The 27,979-nt window shown below is 43.2% G+C and overlaps 2 protein-coding genes, 1 long non-coding RNA gene and 1 pseudogene across 7 annotated transcripts in view; 2 read left to right on the top strand and 2 right to left on the bottom strand.

Annotated features, from left to right (window-relative positions):
* LOC100427346 (uncharacterized) overlaps positions 1 to 24,490 on the bottom strand; it is a 30,183-nt gene extending 5,693 nt beyond the window's left edge. The window contains exons 1-5 of one of the 5 annotated variants that reach the window (XM_077982551.1): positions 23,958 to 24,490; positions 23,219 to 23,266; positions 21,305 to 21,426; positions 1,009 to 1,132; positions 585 to 680 (exon numbers count right to left, since the gene is read on the bottom strand). In XM_077982551.1, coding sequence (XP_077838677.1) covers positions 585 to 680; positions 1,009 to 1,042 — 130 coding nt within the window. In that variant the 5' untranslated portion in view covers positions 1,043 to 1,132; positions 21,305 to 21,426; positions 23,219 to 23,266; positions 23,958 to 24,490. Of the gene's footprint in view, positions 1 to 584; positions 681 to 1,008; positions 1,133 to 21,304; positions 21,427 to 23,218; positions 23,267 to 23,579 lie in introns of all 5 variants that reach the window. The other 4 variants (XM_077982552.1, XM_028839036.2, XM_028839035.2 and 1 more) reach the window with 4 other exon arrangements.
* The window catches only part of ZNF875 (zinc finger protein 875), a 406,705-nt gene that overhangs the window by 223,732 nt on the left and 154,994 nt on the right, over positions 1 to 27,979 (bottom strand). The window lies entirely within an intron of this gene.
* LOC144337455 (uncharacterized) lies at positions 13,665 to 15,845 on the top strand. Its single transcript, XR_013410618.1, has 3 exons — positions 13,665 to 13,868; positions 14,141 to 14,189; positions 14,258 to 15,845. It is a non-coding gene; the product is annotated as an uncharacterized LOC144337455 (long non-coding RNA).
* LOC144336770 (transmembrane protein 47 pseudogene) lies at positions 15,891 to 16,731 on the top strand (annotated as a pseudogene).

Genomic DNA, 27,979 nt, shown 5'->3' with positions numbered 1-27,979 from the left:
GGATTACAGGCATGTACCATCAGGCCCAGGTAATTTTTTTGTATTTTTAGTAGAGACAGGGTTTCACCATGTTGGTCAGGCTGGTCTCCAACTCCTGATCTCAAAAAAAAGCCTTCCAAAATGCTGTGATTACATCCTTACTTTCTCCTCCCGATCTCAAGCATTTTTTTTTTTTTTTTTTTTTGAGACAGAGTCTCGCTTAGTCGCCCAGGCTGGAGTGCAATGGCGCGATCTCGGCTCACTGCAAGCTCCGCCTCCCGGGTTCACGCCATTCTCCTGCCTCAGCCTCCCGAGTAGCTGGGACTACAGGCGCCCGCCGCCTCGCCCGGCTAATTTTTTTTGCATTTTTAGTAGAGACGGGGTTTCACCGTGTTAGCCAGGATGGTCTCGATCTCCTGACCTCGTGATCCGCCCGTCTCGGCCTCCCAAAGTGCTGGGATTACAGGCGTGAGCCACCGCGCCCGGCCTGATCTCAAGCATTTTTAAGCAGCTTTCCCACCAAAATCTCCAAAGTGCTGCCTTCTCACAGATGAGCTAAGTGACCAACTGCTATGGCCTCCCCATTCCGGTTCATCATCACTCACCTGGACACCATTCTTTTGTCTCATTCCTCTTAACCAACCAGGGCTCTTTCTTCTGCTCCAATAAGGAGATCACATTTGGCTTAGTATCAGAAAGCCCTGCTCAAACACAAAGGGAACAAGGTTTTGTTGTGGGTGTCAGAATTAAAAATCAGTCCCTAATTATCAAGAAAGAGGAGCAGGTAGATTAAGGGTCAGAAGAAAGAGTAAGGGTCAGAGCACCAGGGAAGATAAAGGTGCCTAATGGAACAGCCTATTTCCAGCTTCACAAGAGACAAACCATTCTTTTGGTGAGCAAGAAACATTAACTCATCCAGGTACTTGAAAAGCACTTGTGACAAACTCAGAAAAAAGAACGTAAGAATTCCAGAAGGCCAATTCTGTGTTTGGCGGGGCGGGGAGTGTGCAGAGGGGCAGATAAAGTTACCTAGTAAGACCAGGTTGCCGTAATTTTCCAACATTACATCTCGGTACAAATCCTTCTGAGCAGAGTGCAAGCATTCCCACTCCTTTTGAGAGAAGTAAATGACCACATCTTTGAACTTCAAGTCCTGAAATCACAAATAAATATAACATTTGTGAAATTCATGGACAAAATCTTTAAGACAATATAAAAGAAAATGGAGAAAGCAATTCAGTAGGGAAGTTCCATTAGGAAAACAGGCCATACTGGCCCCATTCAACATGGATGGGTCAGTGTGGAAACAGGGGTGATCAGAGTCAAGTGCCCACATGGTTCTTGGGCATGCCTACTCCTGCAGAGGTAGCCTCTAGGCACTTCCATTATCCACCCACGTCGGAGAATAAACTAAGTCCATGTGGCCGGGCGCGGTGGCTCAAGCCTGTAATCCCAGCACTTTGGGAGGCCGAGGCGGGCGGATCACAAGGTCAGGAGATCGAGACCACAGTGAAACCCCGTCTCTACTAAAAATACAAAAAATTAGCCGGGCGCGGTGGCGGGCGCCTGTAGTCCCAGCTACTCAGGAGGCTGAGGCAGGAGAATGGCGGGAACCCGGGAGGCGGAGCTTGCAGTGAGCCGAGATCGCGCCACTGCACTCCAGCCTGGGCAACAGCGTGAGACTCCGTCTCAAAAAAAAAAAAAAAAAAAAAAAAAAAAAAAAAAAAAACTAAGTCCATGTAAGTGGTTTTTCCCAATTAAATGAAACTGTGCTTGCAAATACACAGCACACCCTATGTTAAGCACGCAAGCTTCTCATTGCCTCTTCCTCTTTCCCATTCAATAAATTAAACCCTAAATCAGTTTTCTACATCACCATTCTTAAATAGACAGCAATTTTACTGGCTGCATGATTCCTCATATAATGTTCTTATTTTGAGGAAGTCGGTTGGAGAAGTTCCCTAAAGGTTATTTTGCAGTTATGATAGTCATTATTTTTCAACAATTTATTTTATTTATTTTATTTTATTTTATTTATTTTATTTTATTTTGAGACAGTCTCACTCTGTCGCCCAGGCTGCAGTACAGTGGAGCAATCTCAGCTCACTGCTACCTCTGTCTCCCAGGTTCAAGTGATTCTCCTGCCTCAGCCTCCTGAGTAGCTGGGACCACAGGCATGGGCCACCACACCTGGCTAATTTTTGTATTTTTAGTAGAGACAGAGTTTCACCATGATGGCCAGGCTGGTCTTGAACTCCTGGCCTCAAGTGATCCGTTCGCCTCGGACTCCCAAAGTGCTGGGATTATAGGCATGAGCCACCGTGCCTGGTCATTTCTCAACAATTTGCACATCTGGCTAAATTGTTCCTGTTACCACAAATGTCCCCAACCATACTCTCCTTGTTCCTTAGCTACCAGAACTGATGGAGAAAGATCCAGACTCACAACGATGTCACACGAGGTGCGCACATACTACACAAGTTCAAAATGGACACACTTTATCCATCTGGCACAGACTCCTTGGGAATATCCTGTAACTCCATACAATCTACGTATCTCAGGATATCCCCAGTCCTAAAATCCTCAGACAGCTAGAGATACTGGCTGATACTGAGACTGCAACACAATAAATCAACATCAATTCCTTTCTTGTCTAATGAGAAAACTCAAGTTTGCAATATGTGATTCCACTTAACCATTCATTTCCACTTCATCAAATCACAGCTCCAAGAAGGGAGGTATGAAAATTTCCATCAGGGATTGGTTTTCCTACTCCATCAGTACTCTCAGTGAAAGAATATGAATCTAAAAAATGCTAATCCTAGTATAGTGGCTCACTCTTGTAATCCCAACACTTTGGGAGGCCAAGGTGGGAGGATTGCTTGAGCCCAGGAGTTCAAAACCAACACAGTGAGATCCTGTTTCTATAGAAAAATCCAAAAATTAGCCGAGCAAGGTGGCACGTACCTGCAGTCCCAGCCACTTGGGAGGCTGAGGCAGGAGGAGCTCTTTGAGCCTTGGAGGTTGAGGCAGCAGACCCATGATTGTGCCGCTGCACTCCATCCCGGGTGACCGAGCAAGACATTGTCTCAAAAAACCAGAAATGCTAAGAGGTTTGCTGATAAATACCTAAACAGTTCTTGGAGAACAGAGGGGCCCTTAAGAGACAGCAGCCTTGGCCAGGCATGGTGGCTCATACCTGTAATCTCAGCACTTTGGGAGGCCGAGGTGGGTGGATCACTTGAGGTCAGGAGTTTGAGATCAGCCTGGTCAACATGGTGAAACCCCGTCTCTACTAAAAATACAAAAATTAACCAGGCATGGTAGCGTGTGCCTGTAATCCCAGCTACTGGGGGTGCTGAGGCAGGAGGATCGCTTGAACCTGGGAGGCGGAGGTTGCAGTGAGCCAAGATCGTGCCACTGCACTCTAGCCTGGGCAACAGAGCAAGACTCCGTCTCAATCAATCAATCAATAAAAGAGATAGCACCCTTTGGTAGCATTACTGACTATAATGGGAAGAACTGGAGAACAAGTCCCTGGGGAAGGGAAGAAGTTTTAGGAAAAAGAAATCTGCTCAATCTGTTCAAATTTTCTAAAGCAAAAAGAAGGCATTCAGAAGCAGAGAGCAGAACAGTTGTTACCAGAGACGGGGTGGGGGTACAAATGCGGAGATGTCAGTCAGTGGGTACAAAGTTACAATCAGGAGAAATGAATTCTGGTGTTCTATTGCACAGTAGGGTGACTATGGTTAATGATAAAATATTGTATATTACAAAATAACTAGAAGAGGCTTTTGAATATTCTTACCACAAAGAAATGACAAATGCATGAGGTGATGGATACACTAACCACCCTGACTGGCTCTTTATACAACATAGATACGTACTGAAACATCAAATTGTACCCCATAAATATGATCAGGAAGTGCTAGGATTACAATGTGTCTGATACGGTTTGGATCTGTGTCCCCACTCAAATCTCATGGGGATTTCTAATCCCTAATGTTGGACGTAGGGCCTGGTGGGAGGTAATTGGAACATGGTGGTGAATACTTGATGAATGGCTTAGCACTGTCCCTTTGTTGTTGTTCTCGTGATAGTAAGTTCTTACGAGATCTGGCTGTTTAAAAGTGTCTAGCGCCTTCCCTGCTTCCTTCTGCTCTGGCCAGGTGAAGTGCTGGCCTCTCCTTTGCCTTCCACCATGATGGTAAGTTTCCTGAGCGCTCCCAGAAGCTGAGCAGATGCCAGCATCATGCTTCCTGAACAGCCTGCGGAGCTGGAGCTGTAAGCCAATTAAACCTCTTTTCTTTATAAAATCCCCAGTCTCAGGTATTTCTTTATAGCAATGCGAGAAGGGACTAATACAGTGTTAATTAAAATAAAAAATAGAAAAGAATGCATTCAGGCCAAGTGTGATGGCTCACGCCTGTGATCCTAGCACTTTGGGAGGTGGAGGTGGGAGAATTGCTTGAGTCCAGGAGTTTAAGACCAGCCTGGGCAACATACCAGGACCCCGTCTCTACAAAAAATAAAAAAATTTAAAAATTGAAGACTGCAGTGAAGGAGAGGAGACATACTAACACATTGATAATAGCTTTTACAACTACAAAATTTATACCCTAGGTTTTTACTAGAGAAAGCCTGGGAAAGCAAAACTGGAAGAAAAAGCAAGTAATGGGGATTTCATTGATCTTTTTGGATAAGAGAATTTTGATGACAAAATTCACCAGACTGACCTTAAGGTCCCCAAAGGCCTGAGAATGAATCCCTTCACCCCATCCCTGCTTTTGGTACTCCAACACACACACACACACACACACACACACACACACACACACACACACAGAGTCTGCTTTTTTTTTCTCTCTGAGATTTGAGAAAGAATGAACAAGCCTTTGTCTTTCTTGAATCCCAGGGAATCCAACTATAGAAAAACAGATTCAGAAGAAACAGCTTTCCCACTGTCAGGAGCTGATCAGAGCCCAGGGCCTGGGCTCCCTTTCGTACAACCTGGATGTCTGTGAGACCCTCAGCCATGGAAGGCACCCCAAAGACTTGAGGGAGCCCTCAAGGCCCAGGAGCACAGGACACCTAGGCAGGCCCAGCTCTGGACAAAGATTTCTACAACAGAGGGTTCCAGCCTCCCCCAAGCCTAATAGAGATAGGAGGAATAAATTCTAGTGTGCTACGCACCAGCCACTTCCTGGGCTTTGCTCCTATATCCCAGAACTGAGGCCTTTGGAACTAAAACTAAAACCTCTTTGGAACTAAAACTAAAGTCTTCTGCAAAGACTCTGCAGAATCAGCAGCACTGAGCCAGACAACCCACAGGATCAGGAGGCCCTTAGCAGCCTCAGCAGAGCTCAATTACCCAGATACACAATGCAATGGCTTCCCATGAGACCATAGTTCCAGGAATCCTCATCGTCAGTACATCCCGGTTCCAACCTGAGATTACCCATGGCTTTCCTGCCTGACATTCTCTCTTGCTACTACCCCTAACCTTACTGCTGATAGTGTAGTGCACACTGCATCTCAAGGACAATCAATGTACTTTAAGCACTTTAAGTTCCTGGTGCCTACATATATTAATCCTCACGATAAGGTCATGAATCCTAACTGAAAGGAAACTTTAGCTTGGAGAAATGAAGTCATTTACTCAAATCTGCAGCTACAGTGGCATTGCTGGGTTTTGAATCTACTGAGAAATAGCCAAGTCTGCACCTGGCTGCCTTCTAACTTCTGGCTCTTGTAGATGCAACCTGAGAATTTCCTGATCCTTTGAAGGAACCCTCAGCTGGCCCCTGCACTTAGGGGAGCAGAAAATGCTAGGTCTGCTGTGTTTGTCACTGCAGATCACAGCAGTCTATGAAGGGAGATCAAAGGGGTAGAAGGGAATGGGAAGAGAGGAGCAGCTGTGTCAACAAAAATCCTCTTATCCAAAAATACCAATCAAATCCCCATGACTCTGGCTCTATGTGGGCACTGGGGTCGCAGATAACTCTTACTTAGCATACATTTGCCCTTAAAAAGCTCAGTCACGGAGGGGGAAAAAAAAGAAGAGAAAATCAATCATAGGACACCAGGCTCTGTGGGGGACTAGTTACTACGTCCAAATCACCAGCTGAAAAATAAGAGATTGAATATCAAAAATACTTTAGAATGCAAGGATGAGTTGACAGAGAAGTAATCTTCAGCAGATAAAACTATGTCAAAATGCGAACAGAGAGGCATATGCTGAGCCACTGAGGCTTATTTTCCCCAGGGAATGTCTATAGAGCCCAGATGACCATAAGCTTTGACATTTATGATCTTAAGGAGCAAGGGGAGAGGAGATCAAGCCTACACTGGCCAAGTGGGGGGTCTAATTAATTCCACACTACAAAGACCTGGGACCTCTAGAACCGTGCCCTTAGAGTAAGGGAAAACTAGATGTAGCATTCCCATTCTTAGAGTCTGCTAGGAAAACTGCCTGACTTGAACCTTGGCAGACGGTGGAAGGGAAACATTTTCCCCTGAGGAACTGTAACTACAAGCCAGCCCTCACACAGGCCTGCAGTTCACATAACGATACTAAGGTGGATCTAAAACACTTGCCATCTGTGTTTACTTTATGGTGGTCCTGGTTTGGCAGGGCTCCTAGTAGAAGCAAACACAGACCTGCCCTAGAGGAACAACCTTTAATCAGGCCCTAGAGGAACAACCTTTAATCAGGCCTCAAGAATCTATGGGTAGAATTCCAAGGAAAATAACCTATTAGTCAAAAATAAAAGCAACACAACATTGTGAATGCACTAAATGTCACTGAACTATGCACTTAAAAATGGTTAACTATATATTATGTGAATTTTGCCTAAACAAAAAATGAATTAAAAAAAAAATGGCCAGGTGTGGTGGCTCATGCCTGCAATTGCAGCACTTTGGGAGGCCAAACTGGGCAGATCACTTGAGATCAGGGGTTCAAGACCAGCCTAGCCCATCTGGTGAAACCCCATCTCTACTTAAAATACAAATTAGCCGGGCATGGTGGCGCATGCATGTTGTCCCAGCTACTCGGGAGGCTGAGAAACAAGAATCGCTTGAACCTGGGAGGTGGAGGCTGTAGTGAGCCAAGATTGTATCAGTTATCCAGCCTGGGTAACACAGTGAGACTGTGTCTTAAAAAAAAAAAAAAAAAAAAAGGAAAGAAACATACAAAGAGGCATAATTCCATGAACAAAAAGGAAAATCACTCATGCAATTGTTTTAACTTTTCATTATGTTTGAAAATTTCCCTAATAAAATGTTGAGAGGGAAGAGGAATTACCTCCGTAAAAGATTCATATATTATATAGATAATGCCAAAAATTATAAAACAAGCATATTACATGTTTTTAAAATGGAGGAAATGTAATAAGAAAACTTCATAAAGATGACAGAGGATTTCAAAAAAGGAAAAGAAATAAAAACATAAAACAAAAAACATACTTAAATCATACAATGGCTAGAATAAATCTCTCTGAAGAGAAAAATTACTGTACTGAAAGGTATAAAAAGAGATTATGCAGAATGCAATTACAAAAGACAAATGAGGCCAGGCACGGTGGCTCACGCCTCTAATCCCAGCACTTTGGGAGGCCAAGGCGGGTGGATCACGAGGTCAGGAGATCGAGACCATCCTGGTCAACACGGTGAAACCCTGTCTCTACTAAAAATACAAAAAATTAGCTGGGCATGGTGGCGGGTGTCTGTAGTCCCAGCTACTTGGGAGGCTGAGGCAGGAGAATGGCATGGACCCGGGAGGCGGAGCTTGCAATGAGCCGAGATCCGGCCACTGCACTCCAGCCTGGGCAACAGAGCCAGACTCCGTCTCAAAAAAAAAAAAAGACAAATGAGCAGATGTACAGAAGAGAGATTAAGAAGATAATGTGAGATAGCTTAATAGATATTTAACTGAAGTTCTAGAAGGAGAAAGGAGAATTAAGAAAACGGCAGTATTGGAAGACAGGACAGCTAAGAAATTTTCAGAATTGACAAAAGCAGATTCAGGAAGCCCAGTAAGTCTTAAACAGAATAAATAAAAATAAACTCATGCCTAGACAATCAGACCAAAACTGCAGAGCACTAAATACAAAGAGAATACGTGAAAAGCAATTTGGGAACAAAGGTAGATCATCTACATAAAAAAAAAGGCTGATTGACAGACAACTATTTAATCAACTATTAATAACAAAAATGTAAACCGGAAGACAGCGAATGTCCCAGTGTGAGGGTAGAATACCTTTCACAAATGAGGGCAAATAAAGACATTAAAAAAAAAAAAACCAAAATCAGAGAGAAATTTACTGTTTATTCCATCTAAAGGAAAGTGATCCCAGATGGAGAGCCTGAGATGTAAGAAAGAATGGTGAACCAAGAAAGTGGTAAATACATGGATAATCTAAGCTAACACTCAATACATAAAATTTTCTTATGGGTTAAAAAAAGATAGAAGGAAAATACCTGACAATAATGTAAGTTGTTTGATTAGTTAGAATATATCCTACTTCCTTATTTACCAAGAATATAAGAATATTTTTTAGTTTTAGACACTAGTAAGTTAAGAAAGTGTATTAAAATTTCTAAGGTAACTACTAAATAAACACAAATAGCTTACAACTTTCAAACTCACAGAAGGGAAAATAAAATGAAGATAAGAAATACAGAAAAGGGAGAATAAAAAGCACAAAAATGATACCTTCAATTATATCAGTAATTACAAGTACTGTAAATATACTAAATACTCTTGTTAAAGAACAAAGTTGGTCAAAGTTGTCAAAAACCAAAGCCCAGCTCTCTGCTGGTTATTAGAGACACATCCAAAACATAAATATTCAGAGAGATGAAGTTAGAAAAGGATAACTTTATGCTTAAATAATAAATAATATACACATATTATACATACATATACATATGCATAAATGAAATAGAAACTAAGAGACAAACCCTAATCATAATGGCAGATTTTAACAAAACACTAGAAATAACTGATAGATACAACAGACAAAAAGTCAATAAAAACAGAATATTTAGATACCAAAATTATTAACCTTGATCTAAAGGCTGCATATAGAACAATGCACTCAATTCAAATAACATTCTTCTCAATCATATGTGGAAGATTTTGAAAAACTGACCACACTGGACCTTAACGCAAGAGAAAAACGTTTTGCATGAATGAATACATACTAAGAAAACGATGCAATACTAAGACACAACTGCCTCATGGGCAGGGGGAGGATGGGGGTAGTAAATGGCATAGAAGAAAGGGAATAAACAAATAATCTGAAAAGAGTGGCCTTGCTCACACCATTGATAATATGAGTACTCCAAGATCCTACCATAGGAAAAAGAAAAGGAAAACTGATATATTTTATGAAGCTAGACCAGAGGTCAGCAAATTTTTTTTGTAAAGGGCCAAATAGTAAGTATCTTAGGCTCTGTGGGACATACCATCTCTGCTGCAACTCCTCAACTCTGCCATGCAGCACAGAAGCAGCCATAGATGTTATATAAACGGATTAATGTGAGCCGGGCGCGGTGGCTCAAGCCTGTAATCCCAGCACTTTGGGAGGCCGAGTCGGGCGGATAACGAGGTCAGGAGATCGAGACCATCCTGGCAAACACGGTGAAACCCCATCTCTACTAAAAATACAAAAAAACTAGCCAGGCGTGGTGGCAGGCGCCTGTAGTCCCAGCTGCTCGGGAGGCTGAGCCAGGAGAATGGCGTGAGTCTGGGAGGTGGAGGTTGCAGTGAGCAGAGATCGCGCCACTGCACTCCAGCCTGGGCGATAGAGCCAGACTCCGTCTCAAAAATAAATAAATAAATAAATGGATGAATGTGGTTATGTTCCAGTAAAGCTTTATTTATGAACACTAAAATTTGAATTTCATACAATTTCCATGTGTCATAAAATATAATTCTCTTGATCATTTCCCCCAACCACTTAAAAATGTAGAAAACAATCTTGGTTCACAGGCCAAGGCCACAGTTCTCCTGGGATAGAGTAACTTGTTAAAGACATTATGAAGAACTGAAATTACTGGCCAGTCTTACACATGCCACAGATTTAAAATTCTAAGCAAGTTATTAGCAAACTGAATCCAGTAATATGTAAAAATTTATCACACATCATGGCTAAGTTAGGTTCTTCCCAATAAAAGGTGCATACGATACTGGAAATAAATTAAAATTATTAGGCACATTAACAGATTAAAGAGAAAACACTTAGGATCATTTATTTTTACTTTCTTTTTTTTTTTTTTTGAGATGGAGGTTTGCTCTTGTTGCCCAGGCTGGAGTACAATGGTGCCATCTTGACTCACTGCAACCTCTGCCTCCAAGGTTCAAGCGATTCTCCTGCCTCAACCTCCCAAATAGCTGAGATTACAGGTGCCCACCACCTCGCCTGGCTAATTTTTGTTGTTGTTGTATTTTTAGTAGAGACAGGGTTTTGCCATGTTGGCCAGGCTGGTCTCGAACTCCTGACCTCAGGTGATCCACCCAACTCAGCCTCCCAAAGTGCTGGAATTACAGGCATGAGCCATCGTGCCCGACCAATCATTTCAATGGAGGCAGAAAAGGCATTTTAAAAATGCAATATTCCTTCATGATAAAAACTTAAGAGCAAATTAGCGATAAAAAAGCAATGTCCCTAACCTGATAAAGTACCTCTACAAAAAAAAAAGCCAAGTGCAAACATAAGTAAAAGTGAAGTATCTAAAACTGTGAATAAGACAGGGTTCCCATATTCACCATTCAAAACTGTTCTGGGAGGTGGAGCCAGAGCAGCAAAGTAAGAATTAAAATAAGGTTAAAAAAGAAGGAAAGAAATCAATACTAATAGACGAAGACAATTATTTACAACTAAAACGTGTCTTTATTCATCAATGATATGATCAAGTTGCATGACCCCACATCCAAAAGAATCTACAAGATGTGAGAATAAATAAGAGTTAAACAAGGTGGAGGGATATAAAATTAACATCTCAAAATCAACTTCAATAATCTGTCATGGGAGTTTTAAGAAAAAAAAAATCAATGGCAAGTCTATATACCAGAAACAATGAGAAAATTATATTATATTTTATTTTATTTACTTTTTTTTTTTGAGACTGGGTCTCGCTCTGTCACCCAGGCTGGAGTGTAGTGGCATAATCATAGCACACCGCAGCCTCATCCTCCTGGGCTCAAGTGATTCTCCTACCTCAGCCTACCAAGTAGCTGGGACTACAGGCATGTACCATCATGCCTGGCTAATTTTTTATTTATAGTAGAGATGGGGTCTCGCTATGTTGCCCAGGCTGGTCTCAAACTGCTGGGCTTAAGTGAGTCACCTGCCTCGGTCTCCTTAAGTGTTGGGGTTACAGGTGTGAGCCACAGCACCCGGCCTATATTCTAAAATTAATGTCATCTAAGAAAACCACAAAACATAAAAGTACCTAGAAATAAAATTAACAAAAGATATGTAAGACTCTAATTATAAAATATTATTAAAACCATTTCACAAGACTCAAATAAGCAGAGTTATTTAGAGGCAGAGGAAGACTCAATACTGTGAAAATGTCAACTTTCCCCAAATTGATCAAAGGTGTAGTGCATTACAAATCATTATCCCGGCTGGATTTCTACAGAACTTGATCGGTCAATTCTAAAATGTATATGAAGCCAAAGCCTAGGAACAGCTAAGACCTTTCTAGAGAACAGGACCATGGTAGAGGAATGTGACTTACCAAGTATCAGACATTACTAGAATGCAGTCTTTAGGCGGTATGGTTTCAATAGACAAACAGACTGGCAGATTAGAAAGGAGAGCCCAGAATAGACCAACATATATATACGGAAACTTAATTTATGACAACTGTCACTGAAGTACAGAGAAAGAAGGACTCTGTAGTAAGGAAGTCTGGCCTTTGTCCTAGCTCTTGGGAAGTAACCTCTAAACACTTCGAATTTCCTGAGTGATAGGAATGTCTTTGTTATTTATGGTGGGCCCCTAAGACCATCTCTGTTAGTTTATGCTCATGAGATGACTAGGGCTTGGGGCTGGCCACACCTACCTCTACCATGTAATCGGTCTTGGGACTTTGAACCATGTGATATCAGCTTGACTTTCAGGCAAGGAGGGAGGACAGATGCTGGAAACTGAGTTCGTGCACATGGAAAATGATTCAATCAATGATGCTTATGTAATGAAGCTTCAGTAAAAACTGGGCACTGAAGCTTGAGTGAGCTTCTCTGGTTGACAATACTCTGGGTGTACTGCCAAACATCAATACTGGGAGGCTAATACAACCCAATGTATCCTTTCCCTGTTATAAACGTGACTGTGAATATAACAGCTTTCAGTGAGTTCTGTGAGTCTTTCTACTGCATGATTATACCTAAGGGTGGTGGTGGTGGAAACACCTGAATTTCTAGCTAGCTGGTCTGAAGTGAGAGTGGTCATGGGAACCCCTTAAGTTGTAGCTGGTGCCTGAGTGATGGCATCTTGTAGGGACTGTTCCCTCAGACCCTGCAGTTTGCCTAATCCTTTACAATAAATTGCCTTTTCAATAAATGATGTTTCAGATATTAGTTATCCAAATGGAAATACCATACCCTACAATTAATTCCAAGTGAACTGAAGACTTAAAAGGCAAAATAATATCATTTATAGAAAACAGGGAGAATATCTTTACTCTTAGGAGAGGAGAGATTTCATACACAAGATGTAAATAAATTAAAGAAAATAGCGTTAAATATGATGGCATTAAAATTGAGAATTTCTACCATCATTTAAAGGTTAAAGTAAGAAAGCATGCACAGCACATATAACTGACAAGGACAACAATCCACAATACTTAAGAAATGCACACAAAGCATTAAAAGGAACAAAAACTCTGGAAATATAAAAATCAATAGAAAAATCAGAAATGACATAAAATTGTACTTCAGAAAAGAGAAAACATGAACGCCAATAAGCATGAAAATGGTGGTGGGGGGGGCTCAACCTCATTTAGTACCAAAATACGCAAATTTGAAATCAAAATAATATATATCAACTCATACCCAAGTGTGGAAAGATTTACAAGTTTAATAATACCAAGTGTTGGTGAGGACACGAAGTAAAAGGAATAGTAAATGAGTATAGTAAACACTTTAGAAAACAGATGGGCAATGTCTAGTAAGGCTGAAAATGCATATAACCTATGAGCTAGCAATTCCATTTCTAGTTACATATTTACAGAAATTCTTGCACAGGATACAATAAGAGGAGTTCAAGAATGTTCACAGGAGTAATGTACACAATATCAATGAAAAAATGTATTCATACAATGGCTGGCTATACAGTAGGATAAGTTTGCAAGGTGAATGAATCTCTTGAACACTTGTTGGAAGACAAGTAACAGAGTTGCAGAAGAATCCAAACAGTATGATTTCTTGACATCAAATTAGAACAGGAAAATAAACACATATGGTTAAGACTGTAAAGAAAAACAAGGAAATGCAAAACACAAAATTCAGAATAACAGATATCTCTGACAGCTAAAGAAGGGGATTTGGATTGGGATGATCAAAGCACACATGGGATTTCTAACATTAGCATTCTACCTCTTAACATGGGTGTTCAGTCCCCCTTAATATGTTAAACATGTTCTACTATTCAATATTTAATAAAAGCAGGGTTTTTTTTTTGTTTTTTTTTTTTTTTTGAGACGGAGTCTCGCTCTGTCACCCAGGCTGGAGTGCGGTGGCCGGATCTCTGCTCACTGCAAGCTCCGCCTCCCGGGTTTACGCCATTCTCCTGCCTCAGCCTCCCGAGTAGCTGGGACTACAGGTGCCCGCCACCTCGCCCGGCTAGTTTTTTGTACTTTTTAGTAGAGATGGGGTTTCACCGTGTTAGCCAGGATGGTCTCGATCTCCTGACCTCGTGATCCGCCCGTCTCGGCCTCCCAAAGTGCTGGGATTACAGGCTTGAGCCACCGCGCCCGGCCATAAAAGCAGTTTTAAAAAGACAGTTACAGGCCAGGCGCGGTGGCTTATGCCTGTAATCCTAGCACTTTGGGAGGCCAAAGTGGGCGGATCACCTGAGGTCGGGAGTTTGAGACCAGCCTGACCAACATGGAGAAACCCCGTCTCTACTAAAAAATACAAAATTAGCTGGGCGTGGTGGCACATGCCTGTAATCTCAGCTACTTGGGAGGCTGAGGCAGGAGAATCACTTCAACCCGGGAGGCGGAGGTTGAGGTGAGCCGAGATTGCACCATTGCACTCCAGCCTGGGCACCAAGAGCGAAAAAAAAAAAATACAGTTACAATATAGTATGATAAGGACTATAAGAGATACAGTAATTGAGACCAAGAGCAACCACAAGACTGACGCAGGCTTCATAGATGCTGGTTCTTGACCTAGGTTCCGTAGAACCTAGAGAAAGGTGTGGCAATGGATAAAAGCCCTTCTTGTGTTTCTTGTACAATGGAGGCATGAGATAGACTGTGCATTCTGGGAACTGCTAGTAGTTTAACATCACTAGGGTAAAGTCAGAAGGGAGTGGAGAGATGAGGCTGAAAAGAAGGATCAGATCCAGAGACATTTAGACTTGTTCTCACAGGTGAAAAGAATTAACTGAGGGGTTTTTAAGCAGGATATGTTGCCTCCCATTAAAAGAATCTTGTTATAGGAAGTAAGAAAATAGTGACTTACTTAGGTTGAGGGGTGTGGGGAAAGTTTCACGTAACATGTAGAAAATTAACTGGGACTTAGAAAAGGAACAGAATTCCAACCAGCAGAAAACAGATTGAACAGCACTCCAAATAGAGAGAGCAGAAGATGGAGACCAATTGCATCCTGTGTTTCTGAGGAGCAGAAAGTTAACTGAGATAGCTGATGAGGGGTTCTGAGGGAGGAGTAGAGAGAAGTGATGTTGGAGAACTCCATAGGAGTCAGGACAGGAAATGTTTTGAATGGCAGGTTATACCTGCCAGGACTAAACACATCATCTTTGCTCACAACTTTACTCCAATGCTAGGCTTTGTGCTCTGCTAAATACAGAATGTGCTTTTTAATAAACACACAATGAATGTGAAAGAGCTGGAGATTTATCCTGAAAGTAACAGGCATTCACTGAACAAAATTTAAAAGGTGACATCACTGGACTATCTTAGTGGCAAAGAGTAAAAGTGGAGCCAGGGAGCCCAATTAGTTCAATGTAGCATCTACTCCCACAAGGCAAAAGACAGTGGAGTGAGGCCCTAGTGCATAAGCTCACAGAACAGGAAAAGAAAAGAAGCAATGACACTGGGCACTTCACTGGATGTTGGGGAGACCAGAAGGTAGGAGCTAGGGGACCCCAGGTCGCCAGTGTAAGTGCAGGTGAATTTCCAGTATCATCACATTCCCCAAACTGAAATTATGAGGAAGTCCATGGTCACAGAGCTAGCAAATGGCAGAAATGGGCTAAGATTCTACCCTTTCATCACAGTGCACAGCCTCCCATTAGCAGGGACAAAGGGCAATGAATATTTTCAGGAGAGAAGACACAGGGAGAAATAGACAGTGAAGGGTTGAAGGGCAAGGGGAACTGAAGCCTCCTCCCCGCCGGTGTGCAGGAAATGGATGGGGAGGGGTGGTGATCTTCTGATAATCTTAGGAAGATTTTGGCCTCTACAGGAATGGGAAGAGAAACTCAACAAATTCTTACAGAATTCTGAAGAAAAGTAAAAGAGAAAGAAACAGATTAATTCAGAATAGAAAATATGTTTCTTTAATCTTAGAGTGAAAGTAATTCTTGATGACTGGCCAGAATTAACGAAGTAAGTGCTACATCCAGACATATCCGGAAAAAAAAAAAAAAAAAAAAAAAAAACCCTTAAATTTCACATCCTACAAATACCATGCCACTCTTTAAAATATGTTACTTCAAAGTCGCATAAAAAATCTAAATAAAGAGCGCGGCGCGGGGCCGGCGGCGAAGGTCCAGGGTGGAATCGACTTCGCTGCGGCCGCCTCCGCAGACCCACCTTGGCCGCGCGGCAGGGGGCGCGCAGAGCCCCGAGGGAGCGAGTCCCCGTGCGTGGCGGCTAGGCGGCTTTCCTCCTTGAGAGGTCCGGCTCCCGGCTCTCCGGACCCGCCTGGCGTAGACAGCGGCTCCCAGGAATGGCTTCGTGGGCAGCGGCATGGAGGAGGTGCGCCTGTCGGTACTGACCCCCTTGAAGCTGGTTGGGCTGGTGTGCATCTTTCTGGCGCTGTGTCTGGACCTGGGGGCGGTGCTGAGCCCGGCTTGGGTCACAGCTGACCACCAGTACTACCGTGTGTGGGAGTCCTGCCGGAAACCCGCCAGCTTGGACATCTGGCACTGCGAGTCCATGCTCAGCAGCGATTGGCAGATTGCTACTTTGGCTTTACTCCTGGGCGGTGCTGCCATCATTCTCATTGCATTCCTGGTGGGTTTGATTTCTATCTGCGTGGGGTCTTGAAGGCGCGTTTCTATAGACCTGCTGCCGTCATGCTTTTTGCAGCAGTTGTTTTACAGGTTTGCAGCCTGGTCCTTTACCCAATCAAGTTCATTGAAACTGTGAGCTTGAAAATGTACCATGAGTTCAACTGGGGTTATGGCCTGGCCTGGGGTGCAACTATATTTTCGTTTGGGGGTGCCATCCTTTATTGCCTGAACCCTAAGAACTATGAAGACTACTACTAGAACCAATAGTCTCAAAGTAAAAATAACCACCACCATCCAACAAAAGGATTACGTCTGCATCTTTTCTAACTTTCTATTTTCTAAAACACTTGTGGAGCATCAAGCAGTTTGCTCAGTTGATTTAATCTTTTTTGCCTTTTGGCTGTCAACATCATAACCAGCTTTTACATCCATTTTAGAAATCTGCACAAATTAAGAGAGCTGATTAGACAGGCAAATGCTGCAAACTTCCAATATGTTCATATCGTTTTTCTTGACAAATGAAGGGTCTGTATGACAGCAACCATTGTGAGAAACTAGTTGGAATGAGATTTGCCTCAGTCTCCTATTGCCTGCAGGGGAGCAGTTGGCATAAGCAACATTTAGAAGTTCCTTTGTGCTGACAAGGATTCCACTGTTAGAGCCCTTACTGCCTGCTTATCCTACCCAATGACTACATTGGCTGTTGGTTGTTTGCTTGAATGAGCCCTTGAAAAATGAACTGCCCTTCAGCATCTAATGGGAGTTGTGAATGTAACTGGTTAATGGTACACATTCCACCTTCAAGAATACTCTTTTTAATGGGAGGTTATGCTTTGGCAATCAGCATCTCCCTGGGAGGAGAGTCAAGACTTGGAGACATGTGCTTCTCATTATGTGGTTAGAAATTGGTGCCTCAGCCCTATCTAGACTGGGGAAAAATTGAGGATCTCTGTTTTTCCTGGGGCAAACAGAAAGAAATCTGCATGAGTTGCTTTTGTACCCTTTAAATCATTTGCCAAACATTGCAGCAAACAAGTGTGCATATGTAACAAGCTTCCATGTTTTTATAGAAGGTGAGCCATTAGTATAAATGGTAATTAGTTGTTCCTTAACCCTCCACATACATTGCCTATTACACATAAAATTAATATTTACTCTAGTGAAGTGGTTTGAACACTAACCTTGTATGCATTGTTAAGAGGCTTAGATTGTTCATACTTATTTACCATACAAAAGTATGGTACCTTAAAGCTTTTGCTCTATGTTCTTTACTGTTTCACTGGAAAGTGTTAATAGAGTTGCCTAAGAATAAAAATTGAAATGGTGTTAATCTGAAAATTAATGATTCTCTGTAAGCACTGTAGTTGAAAGAAGAATAGCAATTAGGATGATCATTTTGTGTAAAATTCGTTAAAATAGAAGGCTATTTTTTTTTGCAAGTATTTTAAATGTCTTCATTTTTTAAAAAAAGGAATAGCGATAGATTTATATAAATATCTAAATGTCTCAGTAGAGGAGTAGAATTCATCTGGTTATCACCTGGTCCTCTGAAGTTAATTGATGGGCTAACCGATTTGTGCACACACTTAGGGTGGATTTATGTTAAGGGAATTACTTACTGACTGTTCAATGGAAGGAAGTATTAATAATAGGGAATAAGTTTGCAACTAATCTCATGCTGCAAACTTGTGTTAATTCTGTTTCATATACAAATTTGGATAGCTTAATTATAAACATATTTTTATATCAAATATACAGTTCTAATATAAAAGTTATAAATAATTATTTTTGTTAACAAAGACACTAAAACAGTATGTTCTGGTTTTGGCCCTCTTGCAGAAAGAAACATTAGAAAAATTACTTAAAAAGTAGCTATGTGTTACTGTATTGCAAAATCTGTTAAGAGCAGGACCACATCGATAGTATTTAATAATTTGTTTTACCTCCCAAAGCACAGTTCTACTTTCAGCTAGTCTTAAGAATGGTTGCCAAAAACAACAGCCAAAAAAAAAACAAAAAAAACCTACTTTATTATCCAAATGCTAAAAAACACACTTATGACTTTTCTATAAAATCACAAATATGAAGTACCAGGTTTAGTCTTACTTTAGCAATGATAGACAAAAGCGAATAAATACATCATAGACAGAAACCTTTATAAAAATATACGATTCTGTAAAGAATCATTAGAAATTATGAGTGGAAATTTTCCAGAAAGATAATATTATAGAGTCTTTTGAAGCAAGTTTTTGAGAAATAGTAAAATGTGGGGCAGACTGTCTTGCAGTTAATTGCATATTGTCAGAGCAGCCTGAGAAATACAATATTTGGATAGGGATTTCAGCAACTAAACATTCTCTGTTCTGAGATCTCTTTATTCCTGAATAATGAAAGAATAGTAGTTTGGTGCTGACACTAATGAGTCACTTCTCTTGGTCCTACTAGAGGATGCAGTGTCCTGTTAAACCAGTATCACATCTTATTTATTTATTTATTTATTTATTTATTTTTTGAGACGGAGTCTCGCTCTGTCCCCCTGGTTGGAGTGCAGTGGCGCGATCTCCGCTCACGGCAAGCTCCGCCTCCCGGGTTCCCGCCATTCTCCTGCCTCAGCCTCCTGAGTAGCTGGGACTACAGGTGCCCGCCACCGCGCCCAGCTAATTTTTTTTTTTTTGTATTTCTAGTAAAGACGGGGTTTCACCGTGGTCTCGATCTCCTGACCTTGTGATCCGCCCGCCTCAGCCTCCCAAAGTGCTGGGATTACAGGTGTAAGCCACCGCGCCCGGCTAAACCAGTATCACATCTTGAGTCTTACCAAGTTTTCATTCTCTGTCAATATGACAAGCTCAAAGTGACAGGATATGTTATAGGTTGAGGCACACATATTTGCAGTTTACTGAAAACTAGATTTCTTATGTGACTTTTTTCCCTTCCCAGCAAAGAGCCCTATGCTATATTTCTACCATCACTGATATTTGGAAGTGTTTCATTACTAACAATCTCAGTACAACATGAAAATTGTTGCTTCTCATCTGAATTACAATTTTGTCTATCAGAATAAACACAAGTGAAATTTTCACCTACATTAACATCATGTCTTTGCAGCTTTAGGTTTGTTTGATGTGTTCTTAAGCAGAATTGTTAGCCACAAACCCACTGTTAGATATCTATGGATATAGAGCTATATCTATAGATATAGGTATACACACACATATATACTCACACATATAGCATAAAATACTCAGCAGGGCTAGTTATTCCAATTTCTTGCACAATTATTTAGCTTTTTGTAAGTTCAACATGTAAATTTTAAAGACATAAATATAGAGAGACTTATGTGTGTGAATATAAATGATATATATGGATTAGCATGTACCTGTATATTACTAAACATGCAATGAACTGACTGGTAAGTGACGTCTAATTGTATGGCTAGCAATGTAATGTATTCAGACTGTATTTTTGTACAGAGCAGCACACTCTAACCTGTGCCTCTGTGTCCTCTTTAATGCCTAAAACTGTGCCTAGAAATTTCATCTGTCTTAAAAAATAAAATATACTTCATGCTGTTTATGCAAAAAAAAAAAAAAAAAAAAAAATCTAAACACTCCAAATTTGGAATTTTATAGCCAACATTCTCTGGTCAGATTATCACAGGAGATACCTTGAAGACTAGATTGTTTGGATAAAAGGCAAAGTATTTTAGGAAAATATAAAAGTAACTATTCTTTTTTTTTTTTTTTTTTTTTTTTTTTGCGACGGAGTCTCTCGCTCTGTTGCCCAAGCTGGAGTGCAGTGGCCGGATCTCAGCTCACTGCAAGCTCCGCCTCCTGGGTTTACGCCATTCTCCTGCCTCAGCCTCCTGAGTAACTGAGACTACAGGCGCCCGCCACCTCGCCCAGCTAATTTTTTGTATTTTTTAGTAGAGACGGGGTTTCACCGTATTAGCCAGGATGGTCTCGATCTCCTGACCTCGTGATCCACCCGTCTCGGCCTCCCAAAGTGCTGGGATTACTGGCTTGAGCCACCGTGCCTGGCCAAAAAGTAACTATTCTATTTTTGTGGTAAGACAGACCATCCGGCATAGCATAAAGGGAAAAAAATTTAAGAAAATAGTTGATTTATCTGAATACATTTCTGAAAACTAGATGAATCTAAAAGCACACAAAATAGATTAACTGTGAAAAAATATTTCTAAAACAACTTATAAATGACAAAAAGAAAATATGCTGAACATATGAAATGCTTAAAATAAATTAAAAAAGATAGCATTCTTTGACAAGTGGGCAAAGGAAGTCAGTAGGTGATTTCGAAATCCCAGCTCTACCATTTTTTTTTTTTTTTTTTTAGACGGAGTTTTGCTCTTGTTGCCCAGGCTGGAGTGCAATGGCACAATCTTGGCTCACCGCAACCTCCACCTCCCAGGTTCAACCGATTCTCCTGCCTCAGCCTCTGGAGTAGCTGGGATTACAGGCATACACCACCACTAATTTTGTATTTTTAGTAGAGATGGGGTTTCTCCATGTTGGTCAGGCTGATCTTGAACTCCCGACCTCAGGTGATCCACCTGCCTTGGCCTCCCACAGTGCTGGGATTACAGGCATGAGCCACTGCGCCTGGCCAGCTCTACCATTTTTAACTGTGTAACTTTGAGGCGAGTGACCTGATTTCCTCAGTAGTCAACTTAGAATAATACTCTATTTCATCGAGTCTGAGATGTCACTGATTACAAGGCCCTTATAACTTTATATACTAGGAAAGAAAAAAAAATGCCATCAGTGAAACTATGACTTGCCAAGAATTTTTGTAAAGCCCATTTTGATTTCAGAGAGGTTAAAATGTGGAAAAAAGTGCATCAGAGAATTAATGAAATATAGTCATACCTGTCTAATAGGGTTGTTACATGGATTAAACAAGATCACATCTGTAAAGAACGTCCAACTATAAGTGGCTCAAAGTGCATGCTCAATAAGTTAGCTACTTCTATTAGTAGTATGAACCCACTCTGAAAAAAACAAAAAATCACATGACCACACATACAAGCAGACAAAATAATTTGAAAACATTAATAGTGACGATCTGGATGGTGGCACCATGGATAGGTGACTTAAACTTTCTTCGTGACTCCCTCAAGTTTTCGAACTTTTGCAAAAATTGTATATCACTTTAATCATAAGAGGGCATTCAGGTTATTTCTATCTTGAGGAAAAACTATCTGGAGACAAAGTGGACAGGTAGGCATTCCAGGCTATAAGAAATTGAGGCCAGGCATGGTGGCTTACGCGTGTAATTCCAGCACTTTGGGAGGCCGAGGCGGGGAAATCACAAGGTCAGGAGTAGGAGACCAGCCTGACCAACATGGTGAAACCCCCATCTCTACTAAAAATACAAAAATTAGCTGGGCATGGTGATGCATGCCTGTAGTCCCAGCTACTCAGGAGGCTGAGGCAGAAGAATTGCTTGAACCAGGGAGGCGGGGGTTGTAGTGAGCGCAGAGCATACCACTGCACTCCAGCCTGGGCGAGAGAACAAGACTCTGTCTCAAAAAAAAAAAAAAAAAAAAAAAAAAAGAGGTTTGGCGCGGTGTCTCATGCCTGTAATCCTAACACTTTGGGAGGCCAAGGCAGGCAGATCACGAAGTCAAGAGATTGAGACTATCCTGGCCAACATGGTGAAACCCTGTCTCTACTAAAAATACAAAAATTAGCTGGGTGTTGTGGCGTGTGCCTATAGTTCCAGCTACTCGGAAGGCTGAGGCAGAAGAATCGCTTGAACCTGGGAGGCGGAGGTTGCAGTGAGCTGAGATAGTGCCGCTGCACTCCTGCCTGGCGACAGAGCAAGATTCCGTTGGGAGGCCGAGGCGGGCGGATCACGAGGTCAGGAGATTGAGACCATCCTGGCCAACACAGCGAAACCCCGTCTCCACTAAAAATACAAAAAATTAGCCAGGCGTGGTGGCATGCGCCTGTAATCCCAGCTACTCAGGAGGCTGAGGCAGGAGAATCGCTTGAACCCAGGAGGCGGAGTTTGCAGTGAGCCGAGATTGCACCATTGCACTCCAGCCTAGGCGACAGAGGAGACTCGATCTTAAAAAAAAAAAAGAAAAAGAAAGAAAGAAATCGATAAGCAGGCCAGGCAAGATGGCTCTCACCTGTAATCCCAGCACTTTGGGAGGCCGAGGCGGGTGGATTACCTGAGCTAAGGAGTTCGAGATCAGCCTGGGCAATATGGCGAAACCCCATCTCTACTAAAAATACAAAAATCAGCTGGGCGTGGTGGCATGTGCCTGTAATCTCAGCAACTCGGGAGGCTGAGGCAGGAGAATCACTTCAACCCAGGAGGCGGAAGTCGCAGTGAGCCGAGATCACGCCACTGCACTCCAGCCTAGGCAACAGAACGAGACTCTGTCTCAAAAAAAAAAAAAAAAAAAAAAAAGATAAGCAAAGCCTATTGCATATTGCATATGACCATGGAGGGGATAATGTAGAAATTAGTGAGACTGAAAAAGCTAATTCTGTTCTTCAATTTCCCTGCCAAATCACTGAGGCATGTTCTCTGTCAACACTGTTGTGAGCATGAATAAAATCCAGGGAAGTGGAAATTCTATATCAGATGAGACAATGTTTGCAAAATAGCCCTGGGCTGCTTTAGGAAAATGCTCCATAAATGCAGTTTCCTCCCCTCTTCCCCTTTCTTCAAATCATGAATGTAAATCTTTTAGATAAATTTCTGAAATAGGACACTGTCCTGAAAACCAATAAGTCCTTTCCAAGAAGAAAATGTCAAATGCAACTTACCTCTGCCATCACTTCAGATGCACGGCAGTTCTCTCCTCTTCTGGATTCCTAAAGAAAGATGTGGGAAAACACTAAGAAGCCGTAAGACAACAATCCCTCCCTGAACCTCTCGGGAGGCCAAACTCCTACCCCACCCCAGGCACTGAAAGGGAGACCAAAGAAGCTGCAACCCCACCGCCCTCTGTCATCCTCACAATGAAGTGCAGGTGACCTTAGCGGCCCAGACAGGAGTCCTGGGAGGGCCCCCCTAGACCGTAGCCTTCTTCCTCCCTAAGAGACTAACTTGGGAAACTTTCAGGCCTAGTGTCTTACACTGAACCCAAAAGTGTGTGGTGCCAAGACACAGCTTAAGTGGACCCACCTGTCAGGGTCTCAAACTCCTGTCCTTTAGGCTGGGGTCACCTTTATGGGCCTAGATCCCTGGTGGCTACTGGGTGAAAGAACAGAGAAGTGGATATAGCAGGAACTCTCTAACCCCAAACCCTAGAACCATTTCCACCCTCAACACACACTAGAGATAGACCCGCTGGCGGGAAGGCCATTCACAGAGATTCACTACCTACTTAGCAGTTGCAGTTGGAGTTTGGGTAGAAGGCCAGGACCCATCCACTGGGCCGACCCCGCCCAGCATATCCCCCAGAATGTATAGCGAGGGTGTCCCGCCCCCTCCCAGGCCTCCCAAAGATGGGGTCGACAACCCGGCACCATGGGGCTCGCCCGCGCACACGCTCACACTTACGTGCTCAGCCACACAGAATCCCGTGCAGACAGGGCTCCCACCACAGCCCAGCGGGCACATCGAGCACAGATCGCCAAGCACCTGTTGCTGGGCGCACAATCCAGGTCCGGGGAGAACTGCAGTCTTTTAGTCCAGCCAAGAGGACGCAGGGCCGCGATACCCCAGACCTCCTAACATTCCCAGCCCGCTCCTGCGCCAGCCTCACACCACACTCACTCCTTGCAGTCGCGCGGCCCCACACTGCCCTCTCCCGACCTGGGGGCCAGTAGCCCTGACACTCTCCTCCCATCCCGACTGCACTGCCCCGACACTCCCTTCCTTCCCCATCGCACAGCCCTGAGCTCCCTTAGCGGTGAAGCCCGGGCATGCAGTCCGCACATCTCCGAGAGCCACATGACTTTTAAACTCCAGACAACCCCAGTCCCGCGCCGGGACGCCTCACCGCCCCCTTCGGCGTGCTAGCACTCAGCTCTGAACAAGTTCATCCCAACCCAAGGAGCGCCGCAGCCCGGGACGTTCCAGCCCTTTGCGTTCCAACCCCCTCCAGGTCACGCGGACTAGCCCCCTTCGGCCGGAAGTGGTTGGGCCGCGGGGCCCCCTGGGAAATGTAGTCCAGAGGTGGGTGCGCCACCAGGGGCCTGGACAGCACTACGGTCACTGGCACTCACCGTCATGTCCAGTTCCCCGACTCCAGTGAAGCCAAGGCCAGACTGCCCAGACGCGCCAGAGCACCCTCCCAGGACCTGGGCAAATACACAGGCCCAGGCAGCAATAGGTGGCCGCTGACGGCTAGAAAAAGGCTGTGGGGCCGTGGAGGCTTCAGAAAAATGTAGCCTCAAACGCGGGAAGGGGCGGCCCGGCCCGCCGCTAGGGCTTCCAGAGTCGGCGAAGTTAACCCGGCTGCAGCCGCCCTTGCCCCAAACGGAGGGTCAGGGAGTGGGGTTTGTGTGTGTGCCCAGAGGCCTCTCAGAAGTGCAGTGAAAAGCCAGGGAGCAGACCACCCAGGGTTCCCTCCACAGGGAGCCGCGCTTTGGGGTGGATCAGAAGAGGGCGACTCCTGGCCATGCCACGAATTAGGAGTCGGCCCGGGCCTGGGGCTTCCATGACCTGGGCCACAATCCCGATAAAGACGGGTGGCTAAGTTTGGGCTGGGAATTCATTCCCCAGCCCAGGTCTTCTGGCATCTCAGCATTTAAGTCACTAATGTCTGCTCGGGCCGGGCCACAGGCTGGCCTGGAGGGCGTCAGGGAAAGGACCTGGCCTAGCGGTTTGGGGATGTGGCCTAGGAAAGACTGAAGCGGGGCAGTCACAGGCTCAGGATGCCGAAGGGACTGGAGGAGGATGAGGGATACTTGGGTCTGCAGTGGAAATAAAAGAAAACCAATGTAATGGGCTGCAACGTCATTATTTTAGGATTAAGTTGCAGATGAATATTTAATGACAGAAGTACGTTCGAGAAATACTTTAGGACGTGGAAAAGTGTAACTAAAATAAACCATGTATACTATATTTTAAAATGTTACAGGCCTGGCGCGGTGGCTCATGCCTGTAATCCCAGCACTTTGGGAGGCCGAGGAGGGTGGATCACAAGGTCAAGAGATCGAGAGCATCCTGGCCAACATGGTGAAACCCTGTCTCTACTAAAAATACAAAAATTAGCCGGGTGTGGTGGCATGTACCTGTAGTCTCAGCTACTCAGGAGGCTGAAGCAGGAGAATAGCTTGAACCTGGGAGGCGGAGGTTGCAGTGAGCCGAGACTGTGCCACCGCACTCCAGCCTGGCGACAGAACGAGACTTAGTCTCAAAAAAAAAAAAAAGAGTTATAAATAGGTTGGGCGCAGTGGTTCACGCCTGTAATCCCAGCACTTTGGGACGCCAAGGCGGGCAGATCACGAGGTCAGGAGATTGAGACCATCCTGGCCAACATGGTGAAACCTCGTCTCTCCTAAAAATATGAAAATTAAACCAGCGTGGTGGCGCACACCTGTAGTCCCAACTACTGGGGAGGTGCATTCCAGCCTGGCAATAGAACGAGACTACATAGGCACTTGGGCAATAATAGCTGTAAAGTTAATTGTTAACAGTAGTTAATTTCTAGGACGTGTAATTGTGACTTTTTTTCTTTTCAGTTAAAAAGTAGTCCCTTATATTTTTGGCCATTATAGTTTCTTTCTTGTGAAACATTACTTATAACATTTCATTAAAAAAAAATTCTTAAGGATTTCTAGTTTACAAACTAGAAAACAAAATACTGGACCAAAATTTAAAAATCCACAGTTTAGTACTAAAAGATAAACTAAACACAAGACTGATAAACAAGAGCAAAATAAAGCAAAAACATTAGAAATGCACAAAAAACAAAAAGCAAAACAAAACCAAAAAAAAACCATAGAGTTTAAAAGATTTTTTTTTTTTTGGAGACGGAGTTTTGCTCTTGTTGCCCAGGCTGGGGCGCAGTGATGCCATCTCAGCTCACTGCAACCTCTGCCTCCCAGGTTCAAGTGATTCTCCTGCTTCAGCCTCCCAAGTAACTGGGATTACAGGTGCCTGCCACCACAACTGACTGATTTTTGTATTTTTAGTAGAGACGAGGTTTCATCATGTTGGCCAGGCTGGTCTCAAACTCTCGACCTCAGGTGATCTGCCCCCCTTGGCCTCCCAAAGTGCTGGGATTACAGGAGTGAGCCACCGTGCCCAGTCCCGACTTTAAAAGAATTTTGAGGCTGTTATGTACAACTCTATAACCATGGTAAGGGAAATTGTAGATTTTCTAATGAAATTTAAATCACTGATTTCTACTAAGAAGTAGAAAATCTGAACAGTATTTAAGATACTTTAAAGTATGTACAATTGAAAAGGTACCATACCTAGGTGGTTGTAGCTGAATTTTAGCTAATTTTTGAACTAATATTATTCTATTTATATCTAATTTACATATGCTATCCAATGAATTTTTGTCTAAGTGGCATAAAATTTATTAAAGACATGGCTGGGCATGGTGGCTCATGCCTGTAATCTCAGCAGTTTGGGAGACCGAGGTGGGAGGATCACTTGAGGCTCGGAGTTTCAGACCAGCCTGGACAACATGGCAAAACCCCCTTTCTGCAAAAATTAGCTGGGTGTGGTGGTGCACACCTGTATTTCCGGCTACTGGGGAGGCTGAGGCTGGAGGATCACTTGAACCCAGAGGCAGAGGTTGCAGTGAGCCAAGATTGCGCCACTGCACTCCAGCCTGGGCAACAGAACGAGACTGTCTCAAAAAAAAAAAAAAAAAGAAAAAGAAAAAGAAAAGAAAAGAAATAAAGACAGGCCAAAAGAAGAGTATTATCATTTGTGGTTACTGACACAAAAGTTTCAAATAAAAGGCTGATTTCAATAATGTATAAAATGTATACAGTATGTCAAAGGATTGAGAGGAAAAAGAAATTCACGAATGATGCCAATAAGATGAAGTGGTAGAATAATGATCCAAGATGTTCAAATCCTAATCCCCAGAACCTGTGAATATATCTTACATGGCAAAAGAGGCTCTGCAGCAGATATGCTTCAACTAAGAATCTTGTGATGGAGGCTGGGCATCGTGGCTCATGCCTGTAATCCCAGCACTTTGGGAGACCGAGGCGGGCAGATCATTTGAGGTCAGGAGTTTGAGATCAGCCTGGACAACATGGTGAAACCCAGTCTCTACTAAAAATACAAAAATTAGCCAGGCATGATGGTGTGTGCCTGTAGTCCCAGGTACTTGGGAGGCTGAGGCAGGAGAATCACTTGAACCTGGGAGACAGAAGTTGCAGTGAGCCAAGATCACGCCACTGCACTCCAGCCTGGGTGGCAGACTGAGACTTGATCTCAAAAAAATAAAAATAAAAATAAAAAAGAATCTTGAGATGGAAAGATTATCCCGGACTACTGAACAGGCCGAACAAGGGTCCTTAAAAGAGGAAGGCAGAGGGGTCAGAGTCAGAGAGGAAATCATAACAACAAAAGGGAGGATGTGCTTTGAAGACAGAGGAAGGGGCCAT

Source organism: Macaca mulatta, chromosome 19, assembly GCF_049350105.2.
Source record: "Macaca mulatta isolate MMU2019108-1 chromosome 19, T2T-MMU8v2.0, whole genome shotgun sequence".
Classification (NCBI taxonomy): domain Eukaryota; kingdom Metazoa; phylum Chordata; class Mammalia; order Primates; family Cercopithecidae; genus Macaca; species Macaca mulatta.
This window is presented reverse-complemented; position numbering and strand designations above follow the sequence as displayed.